Consider the following 16,274-nt stretch of genomic DNA (forward strand, 5'->3'; position numbering starts at 1 on the left):
TTTTGGGAGTCTAAAGCTTATTCTTGAGATTTTATTACCATATTTTTCGGCCTATAAGGCGCACCGGACTATAAGGCGCACCTCTAATAAATGCCTGCTAAGAAATCTAGGTTCATATATAAGGCGCACTGGAGTATAAGGCGCAGGATCAAATGCAGTACCTAAAAATGACCAGCAGGTGGCAGACCTGTGCACAGTTCAAGCCTGCTACACTTCCCGGGAAGCTTGTCTTCAGTGTGTCAGAGAGCTCCGATCTCAGAGGTATGGGCTGCTGGGGGTTAATGTAGGGTGATGCAGCAGGGGTTAAGCTGTCTCCCTCTGCCCCTTCTCCTTCCCTCCTCAGCCAGGGTGTTATTCCTGTGGGGTTCCCTGTGGCTCCTTCTCTTTCCCCTGTTACAGGGCTGTCAGGTATGGGGGATTGTTTACTGATGATGATGATGATTGCCTCGTGGTCGGCACTATGGCAGCTCCGGTCTCTCCCTGCTAGGGGAGGGCAGGGTGGGCACAATGTTAGTTGTGGTGCCAGGGCACTTCAGGAGCTAGGGACCCTGTATACTCTGTGGGAAGGTGCAGGAAATTTCTGGGGATGGAGCTATTAAACACTGGACAGTGCATCTTGTCTGTAGTACATTTCTGTATAAGTTCATATATAAGGCGCACCGGCCTATAAGGCGCACCTTTGATTTCTGAGAAAATTAAAGGATTTTTGGTGCGCCTTATAGGCCGAAAAATACGGTAACTATTTCAAGGGGGACACAAACAAAATCATCAATTTTTATTTTGGATTGTTAGCATTTTTTTTCCCCCCGCTCACCGTAATGTAAAACTAATATTTTATCTTTATTCTCTGGTTCACTACGATTGCGGTGATACCTCATTTATATAGTTTTTCTTATTTTTGCTTAATTTTCCTGAGCAAAACCAATATTGGAGAAAATCGCATTGTTTTTACTATTGACAACTTTTCAGGGCCATAACTTCTGTAGTTTTCTGTTGTCAGACCTGGTTGAGGGCTTATTTTTTGCGAAAACAGTTGTTCTTTTCAGTCGTATCATATTAGGGAACGTAACTTTTTTTGATCACTTTTTAGAACATTTTTTGTGATGGTGTTTGATGAAAAATTGTATATTATGGGAAGTTTTCCGAGTTTTTTTTTTACGTAGTTCACCGAGCGGGTTCAATATTGATTTAGATTTATTGTACAGATTAATATGGACGCGGTGATACCAAATATGTATGTTTTTGTGTTTTATTTACTGTATATGCATTTTATGTGTTACTGGGGAGATTATGGGACTTTTATTTTATTCATTTAATTATATTATAAAAAGTTTTAATTTTTTTTTTTTTAACTTTTTTTAAATTTTCTACTTCTTGGCTTGAATAAGCGATCATCCGATCGCTTATTCAAGCCTTTACACTGCAATACACTTGTATTGCAGTGTATAGTGTAAGTAACTGAGCATGCTGCGCATACTCAGTTACTTACAGCCGGGTCCTGCCAGGAAGGCAGGACCCGGCGAGAAGAGGAGCCGACAGCCTCGGGTCACTCGTCGGGACCCGGGGCAGCGGCACGAGGGATCGGATCCCCCGGTAAGCACACCGGGGGGTCCGATCCACGGGGGACACACTTGCACGCTGCGGTCATGCTTGACTGCGGCGTGTAAGGGGTTAAACACCCGGGATCGGAGTTTTTCCGATCCCGGGTGTTAGTGCCGGGTCTGGGCTGTGATATCACAGCCCAACACCGGCACTAAACTGACCCGATGTCCCGAAGTCTTCTTCTGACGCGGCACCGTAGAAAGGTGTCGCGTCAGAAGAAGTACCCATAATGACCGACGTAGAATCCCGATAGGGCGGTCATTAAGGGGTTAAGCTTACATAGCATTCGCCTTTATGTGGAGGGTGACTTGTGTTTTTGCATATGTAAACGGCGCTTGAGTTTACGGCACATTTGCACTTACACTCACCGGCCACTTTATTAGGTACACCTGTCCAACTGCTCGTTAACACTTAATTTCTAATTAACCAACCACATGGCGGCAACTCAGTGCATTTAGGCATGTAGACACGGTCAAGACAATCTCCTGAAGTTCAAACCGAGCATCAGTATGGGGAGGGAAGTTTATTTGAGTGCCTTTGAATGTGGCATGGTTGTTGGTGCCAGAAGGGCTGGTCTTAGTATTTGAGAAACTGCTGATCTACTTGGATTTTCACGCACAACCATCTCTAGGGTTTACAGACAATGGTCCGAAAAAGAAAAAACATCCAGTGAGCGGCAGTTCTGTGGCCGGAAATGCCTTGTTGATGCCAGAGGAGAATGGGCAGACTGGTTTGAGCTGACTCAACAGTGACTCAAATCGCCACACGTTACAACCAAGGTAGGCAGAAGAGCATCTCTGAACGCACAGTACGTCGAACTTTGAGGCAGATGGGCTACAGCAGCAGAAGACCACACCGGGTGCCACTCCTTTCAGCAAAGAACAGGAAACTGAGGCTACAATTTGCACAAGCTCATCGAAATTGGACAGTAGAAGATTGGAAAAACGTTGCCTGGTCTGATGAGTCTCGATTTCTGCTGCGACATTCGGATGGTAGGGTCAGAATTTGGCGTCAACAACATGAAAGCATGGATCCATCCTGCCTTGTATCAACGGTTCAGGCTGGTGGTGGTGGTGTCATGGTGTGGGGAATATTTTCTTGGCACTCTTTGGGCCCCTTGGTACCAATTGAGCATCGTTGCAACGCCAAAGCCTACCTGAGTATTGTTGCTGACCATGTCCATCCCTTTATGACCACAATGTACCCAACATCTGATGGCTACTTTCAGCAGGATAATGCGCTATGTCATAAAGCTGGAATCATCTCAGATGGGTTTCTTGAACATGACAATGAGTTCACTGTACTCAAATGGCCTCCACAGTCACCAGATCTCAATCCAATAGAGCATCTTTGGGATGTGGTGGAACGGGAGATTCGCATCATGGATGTGCAGCCGACAAATCTGCGGCAACTGTGTGATGCCATCATGTCAATATGGACCAAAATCTCTGAGGAATGCTTCCAGCACCTTGTTGAATCTATGCCACGAAGAATTGAGGCAGTTCTGAAGGCAAAATGGGGCCCAACCCGTTACTAGCATGGTGTACCTAATAAAGTGGTCGGTGAGTGTACATTTACATGCCATTTGCATTTATGTCTGGTTAGCATCATGTTTACGCTTATGTGGTATATGAGATGTCTCGTTTGCACTTACGTTTACACGGTGGATATGCACATTTTTAATGGACTCCTGTGAGTATGATGAACTGAAATAAATTTTAACTTTGTTGGAACGTACCACACCATCTGCCTGCATATTTTCTTCCAGCTACAAATATAAAGGAGGATAATGAGAGTGCGATGGTGCTAGTCTGAATGGTGACATACTTTCAGCAGGAGAAACTGAAGATTGGTGCTGATCATCTGTGTTTTAAGATGGAATAACAAGGGAGAAGAAGAATATTGGGAGCTCCGGTCATAGTGAAATTATTTTCTCTATTTCTGTGGACTTTTTCAAAGACTGTGTAGACCGGTCTTATACCGTGAGTAGCTCCTTAAGGGGGAAAACTGTGCACCACGAACAACTGTGTTTCTGTGCTACGTTTACACAGCGTTTGCGTTTACATTGCATGCCCCTACAGAATGGTATGATAATCTCCATATAAGTGAAGTAGCGAAAGGTCCTCTTTAAAGATTCCCCATTCCTGCAGCACCAGCTGCTGCAGCAATAAACTTTAATCTTTACATATGCAAATTAATTTCAGAGGCTACTGGGGGTGTGGAGTAGCCTCAGAGAGCTCTGGGGGTGAAGGCTACTCCATGCCCCCCAGTAGCCACTGTAGGCACACCTACCCGTTCGGCCACATTTCCAAGCACAGATCTCCCTGCTGTCGACGGACAAATGGGAGCTACTGCACATGTGCATAGAAGTAGATGCGTCGCCTATGGAGAGATCCCTGCAATGCCCATCCAGGTATTTGTACATTGTAATGAGATCTACAGTTATGTCCTTTCTCTATTATGAATAACCACAAGTTTAGTAATCTACCATTGTATTCCAGTCCCCCCATTCCCCTAATAAACTTGGTTGCCCTAATCTGCACCTTTACCAGTTCTATGTCCTATTTATAAACTGGTGCCCAAAACTGTACACAGTTATGACCAGTGATTTGTATAACGATAAAACTATGTCCTTATTATAAAAATGTATGCCTTTCTTGATAAATCAAATATATTTATGGGATATATTAACAGATGCCTGGCTCTGGTCAATTAAAGAAAATCTACCATCAAATTCAAGCAAGATATACCAGAGCCACTTAAATCCAGGCAGTGTGATTGTGGTAATCTCCTTATATTTGTAATGCATGGGCTCATTCCTTCTAGAACCCTTAAGTTCTGCAGATTCAAAGGCCGTTATAATGAGAAAAACAGCTCTCCCCCCATCTCCCTCTGCCTGTGTAATCAAGCAGCAGCAGGAAGTACAGGGGAGTGGAGACCTGCTCTGCTCTTTTTAACCTTTAGCTTGTGAAGCTAAGGCGCTGAGGGGCTCTGGAAACATCCCCCAGAGCATTTCAGGATCATAAGCATAATTATAAACATATGTGTTATCCACTGCCTCCTTGTAAAATACATAAGAACACTGCTACACTTACTGTGCCTGAATCTATGACTGTCCATGGTTTATTATGCTTGATTTTGATAGTAGACTTTCTTTAATTTTAGTGACTAAAGGCAGGCATCTACTAGTAAAGCAAAAATAATTATGGGATGTATCAAGAGAGGCATAAATTCTCATGATAAGGACTTAGTTTTGCCCTTAAACAAATCACAGATCAGACCACACTTGAAATAATGTCGGTCTTGGGCACCAGAGTATTTTTAAGGGAACCTGTCACCAAGGACCTCTTTTTTTTTTTTTTTTACTAAAGACAGGTTGCAAAAGCCTATTACAGCTGCATTGCAAAGATCCCTTTCTGTAAGCATTTTCATTATACTATAATTGTGTTTTACAACCTGACCGGATCCTCTGCTTAGTCCCAGGGGTTGGGCTCTGCTGCTCACACCTGAGCTCTCAGTACAACTCCGCCATCACAACTCCTCCCTCCTGCTTCTTCACTCACAGAGCTCATAGGGAGTTGTACAGAAGCACAAAGGTAGAGGTCTGGAAGCTAAGTGAGCAGCATAGACAAGTCACGTGTTTTTTATTTTATTTTTTATATGCATCCATACCAGAGCCATCCTTGGGACATTAAGGATTCTATCAGGGTGCAAGGCAAGTAAAAACACATAATTATATTGTAATTAGAGAAGGCAGCAAGGCATATTTGCAATGCAGCTGTAAATGGCTTCTGCAGCCTGTCTGTAGTGAAAATTAGGTCCCTGGGGACACTTTTCCTTTAAGTTTACAGCATCACTTTTATCCAGAACAATATTTTTTGTGAGGAGTGCAATTTCAAAAATTAAATTTAGTACATTTCTTTTTAATACTTACCAAATATAGTGAATCTATTTGAAATTTATTTATTTTCTTCATTATCATTATTAGTACCTGATTGCTTAAGTTTACAGGCATGTAGAGGGACAATGACGGAATAGGGACAATGCTTTCTAGTGGTAGTTTATGAAAATATATTTAGCTTCGGGGGTTAATTTGCCTAACGGGTTCTCTTTAACTGTATGTTTATGTTTTTTCTTAAGATGAAATTAAAAGCATTAATGAAAAAAAAAAAAACAACCTTTATTTAAACATGGAAAAAAAATTTAATAAAGCACATAAACTAAACAACTGCTCAACTAAGCTTAGTCAAAAGTAATGGAGAATCCTCGCTCTTGGTCTTTTCTTCGACTCTCACATTCCTTTGCCACTTGTTCCACTTTCCTTTGAAGAAGAGCTACAGAAAAAAAAAGATATTATATTATGGTTCAATTAATATTTTATTGAAAAAAAAACACAACAGACAGTGGGAGAGCAGGAAGCCCACAATAAGGACATATGTTCAGGTCACAGCCCCATAATGATAAAAAAGAGAGCATATTCAAGTAGGCCTTCGGCTCTAAAGAGACAGTATTAAACAACAACCCTACAATACAGATAAAATTGGGGAAAATGGACTGGGAAGGGAGAGGGAAAAAAGAGGGGTGGGGGGCATGCTAATCATGATTACTGTATTATATTAGATGGCCTTTTATTCATTCCTGTAGTAGTATTACTCCTTCCCAAAACTTTATTTACATACAATAGATTTACATCGGTGTTTTGCATCAATGTGTAAAACCAAAATCAGGAGTTTTAAGGCTGTTAATGTGAAGTCACTGCAGGCCGCTGAATGCAATAACAGAGCCAGAGAGGGGAGGCACAGACAATAAAGTGCGGAGAGAGGAAGAGACTATGGCAGTTTATTATTTTTTATCACACCCAGTTATATAAAATTTAACAAATAAAAATATATAAAATGGTGTTCCTGGATAACCCCTCTAAAGAGGACCTGTCACCAGATTTTGACTCCCCCCCCCCCCCCCCCTTAAGAATGCCTTCTGATAGAGTTACTCCTTTTAGTAAGTCCTCCCTATATCACCTTAAATTAGCTGCCAGTGGGGCACTGTACCTTTATTACAAATGTTCTGATATGCAAATTAGCTTTTCTAACTCATCTCTAGTATCTCTGACTTATCTCCTCTCTTAGGATGGCAGTGAGCCACGCCCATTATTCTGACTGACAGCTCTGCATCTCTTCAAATCCCTTCTCTGCCTCCTCGTACTTAGGGACCATCTGCTAATATTCAACTACAGACATATAAAGCTCAATGTACAGATGGGAAATATTGTGTCAATTTTGTAGTACATTCAGTACCATATTCATGTGACCAGTGCTATTTCTATAAGGACCTACAATGATGTCAAACTGTACCTCATGTATGTGATTACATAAATCACAGCAGCCTCCATGAAGGATGAGGAGGAGTAGAAGTCCATGGAGGCTGCTGTGACTTCATTTGGTCGGATATATGCATGGGGTACAGTTGTGTAGAAGTCTGGTGGCTCCCACTAAAACGCTTTTGGGCAAATTTGCATATGAATTAAAGTTCTCAGAGTTATGAAAGGTATTGGTAGAAAGGATGTAATGAGCCCTAATTGATAGTATAATTAGCTTGGGGGGGGGGGGGATGGTGAAACCTGCTAATAGATTTGTCTCTGTATACAAAGTGTTAAAATGGAAAATATTATGTTATGCAGCTTGCTAGTTGCAATGTGACATTGATCCAGGATGTTATTCTGAGTTGGTATGGAATTTTTTCCCACTATGGATGATTGGCCCAAGTCTATTTGCATTATTATAGCTTGGACTCGATGGATCTGTGTCTATATTCAAACTAATCTAACATAAAATTTTCACTGTATATTTCAATGCTGACTTGGGTCTGACACAAAAAGGGATATTCCCAGATAAAGCTTACTGATGAGAACACGTTTTGTAGCAATTACCTGAATTCTGGTCGATCCACTGCAATGAATCCACATGCGCATTCAAGATTTTACAGATCTGCTGGAGCTGTAAATACAAAAATAGAATCATTGGTTTGCCTCATTGAAATATTGGCAGTATTCTGTAAAATAATGGAAATTATTTAAAGGTTTAATGACACACTTGTTTAAGTCGAACACAATTTAGGCTATACAATTATATGCAGCAGCAGGAGACTGGTGTACAGTAAACCCCTAGCATGTCCGCCCAACACGTGAGACTGGCATCCTAATGAATACTTTTATATGCACATTTTTTTGTTTGGGAGTATACTTTATATGGAATAAACCGTGACTATCCAAAACGGACTACACTATGTGCAAATCTCTTCCAGCAGCCCGCCGCAATCTGTAGTGGGAACGGAAGAGGAGAAAATGTAGCGGTGGTGTCTGAATAGTGACTTATTCTCATTGGAGGACCTTTTATTGTGTGAACACATTTGAGTGACCTTTGCTATTGAAGGAGAAAGAAACTTGTGGAATTGCATAAAGAAAAAGGACAAGAACAAAGAGCTCCAGAGTAACATTTAACCCTAGCACGTCACAGGTCGGATGCTGGTGCATGGGGATGGTTCACGGGCTGAGCCCTCTCTATAGCAGGTAAGTCTTTGCGGCTTATAGCTGCCCGCATAACCCAGATATCGCTGTCAGCAAAGCTGCTGGCGGCTTCAAGAAGATGACGACGCCCACGCTGTTGGAGATGGTCAATGTGACATCATCGGGGAGGGCCGATCGGTTGCCATGACAGCTTCGGGTCTTCGGAAGACCCGAGGCTGTCTGGATTTAACCAATTCATTACTATGCTATACAGCAGCATGGCAGTTTATGATAGGATCAGACAACCTAGGGCAGTGGTGGCGAACCTATGGCACGCGTGCCAGAGAGGGCACGCAGAGCCCTCTCGGTGGGCACGCGCACCGATGCCTGAACCACTGCCGGAGGCTCACTGGAACTGACCCTGCTCAGGCGATCTTCATGCTGTGAAGGTGTCAGGTCTCTGTGGAGTTTCCTGTGTGCCAGCACTGCTGTCTGCTCACAGCTAACACGTCTCAGCATGCAGCAGCACGGAGCCAGCCACAGAGGTCAGAGGTTGCATGTGGGTGGAGTCACAGACGCTGGACACTCACACAGCGTCTCCTGCATCAGTCCCTGCTCTCCTCCCGCCTGTCATCAGGAAGAACTGAGGATAAGCTACAGATGCAGCACAGGAGTCCAGGCTGTGAGATGGCTGCTGGGTGATAGCTGCTGGGTGATAGCTGCTGGGTGAGCTCTCAGTTCTGCTCATTCCACTTGCATTTAGCCTTCTTTGTCACCAAACCCCACAAACAGCCCTGATGCTTATTCACTCACTGTACATAGGACTGCAGGATCCCAATCCGTATCAGACAGCCCTGTGTATGGAACAGCACTATTGTACTTACACAGGACTGTCTCCTTTACATGGAGGGAAAAGCAGCAGTCCTATGTAAGTTTCATACATAGGACTGCTGCCTCACCCTCCCTCAGGCAGTCCTGTAAAAGGTTTTACCCTGTACTTTTTGTGTCACATTGAGGGAAATACAGTAGTCCTAAGTAAACTATGGGACAATAGGCTGCAGCAGTCCTGTGTAAAATACAGCACTGCATGGTACAAAATCCAATTTGAGTAACAGACTGCTGCATCTTATTGTTCCATAAGTTACATAGGACTTCTGTAGCTAGACAGTTTTCATTCATTACTGCCTCTTCCTTCATGTAAAACAGTGATGCATAAGGTAGCAGTCCTATGCAAGAAAAGAAAGTTGGCAGACTGCAGCAGTCCTGAGTAATATATGCGGTCTGGTATCCCAGCAGTTCTGTGTAAACTTAACACTGGACTGTTAAACCCAGTAGCTCCCTATGTATGTAGTGAACTATTTTTTTTTATTAATTACTAACCTAGGACTGCTGCAGATTTTCTAGTTATCTATGTTGGCATTATTGGGCAGTTTGCATTTTAAAACGCAATTCAATTTAGAAGCACTAGAGAGGAGTTACTACTGATCAGGTACTGGCCCCGAGTGTGAATTGCCTTATTGGCACTTTGTGATAAGTAGGTACATTTTGCGTTTTAGTTTGGGCACTCGGTCTATAAAAGGTTCGCCATCACTGACCTAGGGTTTAAGTACCCCAGGGAGCCTAAAAAATTAGTAAAAAAAAAACAAAAAAAAAACACACCCCTAAAAATTCAAAATCACCCCCCCCTTTACCTAGATTGGATATAAATAAAACAGTAAAAATCATTATCGCTGCGTCTGAAAATGCCATAAAGTCCTAAAAACGCTAACATTGAAAGCTTCATCAGAACTCGCAAAAACCACCCACAGCTCCATACACCAAAGTATAAAGAGAAGTTATTAGTGCCAGAAGATGGCAAAATCTGAAAAAAAAAAAAAGAGATTGTACAGAGGGTTTTCATTTTTGTAAATGTATGAAAACATAAAACCTATACAAATTTGGTATCCCCGTAATCGCAACAACCAAAATAATAAAGTAGACATGTAATTTTTTCCCACTTCCCAGAACACAACATGGAATATTACATACCATAGATTTTTGATTGTGGGGAGTGAAAAATCAAAAAAAAAAAAATAAAAAAAAAAGGGCCAGGTCCTTAAAGAGTTAAATAGATTGACAATGTAGCTACACTGATGCTGAAGCATATGTTGTTTAATAGCTGAACTGAGTGGTTGTGCTGAAAAGACAATTAAAAATGTATAATAATATGTCGCTTCTCCTCTCAAATTAATGCTCCAGAGACTGATGTAATCACTAGGATTTGCCTGACAGGCAGAAGTAATCAATGATCCAGCTCAGGTTGATTAGTCCTGTCTGTCCATGTAATGAGTTTATGAACCACAGACTGAATCCAACCCAGCTTTCCCAAGGTCCTGAATTTTATAATTGTTTTCAGCAAAACCACTCAAGTCAGGGATTATAAAGGATATGTTTCTGCATCAGTGTCAAGGTATGTTTGGTTCATAATACATGAAATCAAATGGTAGATTGCCTTTAAACACAAGGGCATATTAAGCTTATAAGCTTAAACACCAAACCTAAATATATTTTCATAATCGGCCATTAGAAAGCATTGGCCCGCTCAAAGTGAAACTGGTAGACGGTTCAATATTAGTGGAAGTTAGACAGTAGTGCCGGCGGTCAGCGGTCGTGACAGAATAGTTAGAGACTAGATGACAGGTGTCTTTTAAAGAAGAGTGGGAACACACCATTATGTGTCAGTGTGCTTGGTTTACAACCCTTGATCCTTGTAGTAGATGTACTTTAAAGGAAACCTGTCACCAGGAGACCCATTTTGAGCACTCCCCCAGTCCCCACAGAGCATAGTACATACACTGCCAAAGTGTTTTTGTATTAAAAACAGGTTTTACAAACTTTCAATAAGTTTTCTGTAAAAAGGTTTTACAGAAAAAAAGATATGTTATATTGTACCTTGCATTAGCATGTGCTGTGTGACTAGGCAGTTGCCAAATGGGAGGCTCTATCAGTCCTGGTGTACACAATTTTGCTTGCCCCTGAACCCGACCGTGGATCTTCTGTCTAGAGACGGCAGTCATCTTGCTTTTCTGTATGATCCTGCCATGAGCTGCTCTCTGCTCATTGCCCTTAGCCCCCACCCTTGCATATCAGGACGAGCGCACACAGAGACTTTATGGCAACGTGTGTGAGGAGAGTAAAGCTACATCCAGGAGAAGCACAGCAGATCTGACAGTATGAGTTATAGGTGAGATATAGTAGAGCCGAGTATGTCATGTTCAATATGCATCTCATGGATCTAATCATCTCATCTCTGATCTGTCTCATCTCTCTTTTTCTATATGGAAGATACTAGTCAATGTTCAGAAGCTAAATGAAAGTGTATATAAACCTGTAACCTGATAATTTAATCACATTGCCAGCACTAGAAGGATCATAATGTGTCTGCTTGACACAACACCACCATTTCCTAGATGGGGATAAGGTGTCTGCAATGTCCACCTTTGTTACGCAACATGACCTCCACCAATCTTACAGGCTCAAACTAGGGCAGCTGCTTCATTTTACTAGGTCTCTATGTCCTCAGACTCCTCTTCCAGATATGACATACTTAGAGACTTCTAGAAATAGTGTTTTTAGTCTCAATTTACTTGATATTGAATCAACTGCCTAAAGACCAGAAATTGCCCTTCATGACTCAATGGGAGTCGGACTTGAATGTTTACATGTCGTTATAGAGATGGAGATATTGTTGCTAGGGGAAGCCATTAGGTGACATTAGCGGAAACATTAAGATCCTATGGATCTTGGGTCCTATCTGGTTCCAGAATATGTCCATAAAGTTTTCCCATCTGCCTCACCTTTATTACCGCCGCCCTCCAGCTTACTACCGTTAGTAATGTAATATTCGCAATGGATTTCACCACACGTGACAGTATCATCGGACGGCTTAGTCGTATCACACATGCATCATCGTCCCCTGTGAGGGATTCTTTTGGCCAGTGGCCCTAAAAATTCTTTCACATTAAAAAGTGACAGCAACTCTGAAACCTATATATTTTTTGAAAAAAGAGAACCTGGTGTTAGCATTTGTCTTGAGACTACCAATATGCATCTTTGTGTCACAGCGTCTTCCAGTATCTAAAAGTATCTACTAATACTAAATGTATGGTGTGGGGGGAGATGTAGCAATGACTGCCACTAGGTCTTATTTTCAGGAAAGATCTTGTATTTCTAAGCTGCAAAGAAATTGTACAAGGTTTTATTTTAGGGGAAACAGGGTAGGAATAGTAACACATATACTCGCATATAAGCAGAATTTTTCAGCGCAAAAACTGTGCTGAAAAACCCTTACTCAGCTTATACTTGAGTATAAAAAAAAAAAGAAATTAACACTGTACTAACCTTTCCGACATCCCCCACTGGTCCTGTTCTTGCTTCGGGTGCTCCAGGTTTGTCTTTGGGTGCTCTGGATCCTCCTCGAGTTCCTACGTGATGCCGGCAGCGCACACAATGACGTCGCCAAGCATTTGATGTCATTGTGGGTGCCAGTCGCGTCCCCAAGGAGCCAGAGGAACCCGAAGAGGAGCCGCAGGAACCCTAAGCTAGAAGAGGACCCGGAGGGGGGAAGGGAGGGTGGCTGTCGGAAAGGTGAGTACAGTATTTTTTTTTTTAATATATATAGGCATGGCCAGCTATATACTGGGGGCAGGGGTCTGCAGGCTATATACTGGGGGCAGGGGTCTGCAGGCTCCTCTTCTGTCTAAATCATATTTTTTCAGAAATCAAAGCCTACTGTTTATACAAAAATAACTTTTATTCACACAGGCTACCACCTTCATGCAGCTTTGCAGAAAACACTGAAAAAATGGATAAAATGAAAATGCTACATAAAAATTCTTAATTTTTCACTAAAAATATGTACAAATCCAGACTACTTATATAAAGAAAATGTACTTTCCTAAAAACAGTAAAATGTGAGGAGTTCATTGATACAGATGTACTATTGTACACTCGCTTACACACTAGATGAGAGGTGGTCGACTATCGCCATAGACATTTACTGTAAGAGCAGTGAGACTGTGGAACTCTCTGCCGCAGGAGGTTGTTATGGAGGACTCTATGTACACGTTCAAGGGTGACTTTATGCAGACCAAAAATATCACGGGTTATGGGGAAAAAGCATTTGTTTAATTCTTAAAGGTTGGACTTTATGGACTTGTGTCTTTTCCCAGCTTTATATACAACGATACTATGAACAGTAACCAAAATAAATATGATCTATATCCATCAACCAAGCAAGTGAGATAACTAAGGACATAAGAATTTGACTGTATTGAATTGAATTTGATTTGTAAGAACGCCATAACATAGGTACAATGGCGTAAAAGTAAAAAATGTATTCAGGAATGGGTGTTTTTTTGTTTCCGATTGCAGTGTTACTATGTAGCCACAATAGGCAAAGAGAAATGTTTATTGTTTACGTTAAAAAACATTTGGGAAAATCGAAAACATTGAATATTAAGAAGGCTCATTTCCCAAAATCCAGGGCTGTACTACAGGAAATAGACTGGGATCAGATACTGTGACATGATGATATGAATGTTACATGGGAGAAATTCTATCCTGCGTCATTATACTTGTAAATTTATTCCAGTAGGTAACCAGTATAGACGGGCTAGATTACACCCAGTGTGGCTTACAGCTACAGTTAAAAGGGAAATTAATGATGAAAAGAGCGAATTCAAAAATATAAATCTGAGGGTCACCTGAGGCTTTCAATACTTACAAAACACTTACCAAAATCTGTAAGAAGGAAATAAAATGAGGGCTTAATACTAAATGAAAGACAGGTGGCCAAAGATAAAAAATTTCTTGGCATTTGTTTTTCTAAGTATATCAATATGAAAAAAATGGGGCATTTCTCTGCAGCTTATGCTGCATTCTTCCTCCACCTTGTCATCAGCAGTATCAGCTCTGTGCAGATAATAATTTGCTGAAATCACTATAGCTTTATAGTTATGCTTTAGTGTAATGCCCAGCAGAGTGCCCCCATCCGTGTAATGCCCAGCAGAGTGCCCCCATCCGTGTAATGCCCAGCAGAGTGCCCCCATCCGTGTAATGCCCAGCAGAGTGCCCCCATCCGTGTAATGCCCAGCAGAGTGCCCCCATCCGTGTAATGCCCAGCAGAGTGCCCCCATCCGTGTAATGCCCAGCAGAGTGCCCCCATCCGTGTAATGCCCAGCAGAGTGCCCCCATCCGTGTAATGCCCAGCAGAGTGCCCCCATCCGTGTAATGCCCAGCAGAGTGCCCCCATCCGTGTAATGCCCAGCAGAGTGCCCCCATCCGTGTAATGCCCAGCAGAGTGCCCCCATCCGTGTAATGCCCAGCAGAGTGCCCCCATCCGTGTAATGCCCAGCAGAGTGCCCCCATCCGTGTAATGCCCAGCAGAGTGCCCCCATCCGTGTAATGCCCAGCAGAGTGCCCCCATCCGTGTAATGCCCAGCAGAGTGCCCCCATCCGTGTAATGCCCAGCAGAGTGCCCCCATCCGTGTAATGCCCAGCAGAGTGCCCCCATCCGTGTAATGCCCAGCAGAGTGCCCCCATCCGTGTAATGCCCAGCAGAGTGCCCCCATCCGTGTAATGCCCAGCAGAGTGCCCCCATCCGTGTAATGCCCAGCAGAGTGCCCCCATCCGTGTAATGCCCAGCAGAGTGCCCCCATCCGTGTAATGCCCAGCAGAGTGCCCCCATCCGTGTAATGCCCAGCAGAGTGCCCCCATCCGTGTAATGCCCAGCAGAGTGCCCCCATCCGTGTAATGCCCAGCAGAGTGCCCCCATCCGTGTAATGCCCAGCAGAGTGCCCCCATCCGTGTAATGCCCAGCAGAGTGCCCCCATCCGTGTAATGCCCAGCAGAGTGCCCCCATCCGTGTAATGCCCAGCAGAGTGCCCCCATCCGTGTAATGCCCAGCAGAGTGCCCCCATCCGTGTAATGCCCAGCAAAGTGCCCCCATCCGTGTAATGCCCAGCAAAGTGCCTCCTTAAAAAAATAAAGCCAGCACAGAAACTGATAACGTCAGGAGGCAGCGACACTGCTGCGTCATTGGTTTCTGTGCAGCAGATAACATATAAGTGCATCTGCCGGCATGGCCTAGAACCCAAAGAGGTGCTGCAGGGAGAAGATGATGCCGGGGGTCAGTGCTGGAGGGAGAGTACTAACTTTATGTTTTTTATTAAATATATTTGAGTAAAAGTCAAAATGAGGATTTTTCAGCACAAAAATTGTGCTGAAAAACTCTGCTTATACTCAAGTATAAACAGTATAATATCAGATATGCTACACTGTGAAGACGTAGGATACATCCTTGGCAGGGAAAGGGTTAAACATTGGGTCCAGATTTAAAAAAAACAAGAATGGTCAATATATTCTTTAACTTGGGTTACAATAAAATGACATTTAAGAATAGAAAACACTTGACAACATTAAATCCTGGCAGATCTTGTACATACAGGAAATATATGAGCTACAGATAATTACCAAGGTTTAAGCACTTTGGTGAGTGTTACTACTTACCGGATTACTGGCATCGGCAGGGCCTGCGGTTGTGTTGAGATGTTCAATAACATCCTTTAAGTCCTGGGCCATTCTCTTCAGTTGAGCGTCAATGTTCTCTGCCAGCTTGTATCTGTTGGCGAAAGACAAAATTATGAGGCTAAGAGAATAATCCACTGGCAAAATGTCAAACATTATACAGAGAGATCTGAATATCTTTAACACACTTTGGTAATTTTGATTTGAAGTTTGACAATCTTCAGTCATTTCTTGGAAGGACTTCTTTATTTTTACTTAAACCATTTATTTTGTTAACACTGACATTTAAGGAAATCTACCATCAAAATCAATCAGGAAAAACACCAGAGCGAATACATCCCATAATTAGCCAAATATATTTACTTTGCCTATATTGCAGAAAACAAAGTTATTCTGAATATTACATCCGATACAAGTTTTTTTCAATAAGGCTGAAGCTTGCGACCATGCATACGTCCCCCATAGACGTCAATGGCCACACAGAGAATATGTCCTATCTTTCCTTGTGTGCACGGCCGTACACAGTTCATCTCTATGGAGAGGGGAGGGGGTTACCCCTCCTCTCCGGTGCGCCGGATTTATGCCACACATTCGTTTGAATTTG

General features: G+C 42.6%; 1 protein-coding gene across 3 annotated transcripts in view; it reads right to left on the bottom strand.

Annotated features, from left to right (window-relative positions):
* Window positions 1-5,761: 5,761 nt before the first annotated feature.
* The window catches only part of NUP62 (nucleoporin 62), a 31,062-nt gene continuing 20,549 nt past the window's right edge, over window positions 5,762-16,274 (bottom strand). For 2 of the 3 annotated variants that reach the window (XM_072125972.1, XM_072125973.1), the window contains exons 10-12: window positions 15,653-15,764; window positions 7,529-7,595; window positions 5,762-5,936 (exon numbers count right to left, since the gene is read on the bottom strand). In XM_072125972.1, the coding sequence (XP_071982073.1) occupies window positions 5,845-5,936; window positions 7,529-7,595; window positions 15,653-15,764 (271 nt within the window). In that variant the 3' untranslated portion in view covers window positions 5,762-5,844. Of the gene's footprint in view, window positions 5,937-7,528; window positions 7,596-12,008; window positions 12,131-15,652; window positions 15,765-16,274 lie in introns of those variants that run through there. The other variant, XM_072125974.1, reaches the window with a different exon arrangement.

The sequence above is a fragment of the Engystomops pustulosus genome, chromosome 9 (assembly GCF_040894005.1).
Source record: "Engystomops pustulosus chromosome 9, aEngPut4.maternal, whole genome shotgun sequence".
In the NCBI taxonomy this organism is placed as follows: Eukaryota; Metazoa; Chordata; class Amphibia; order Anura; family Leptodactylidae; genus Engystomops; species Engystomops pustulosus.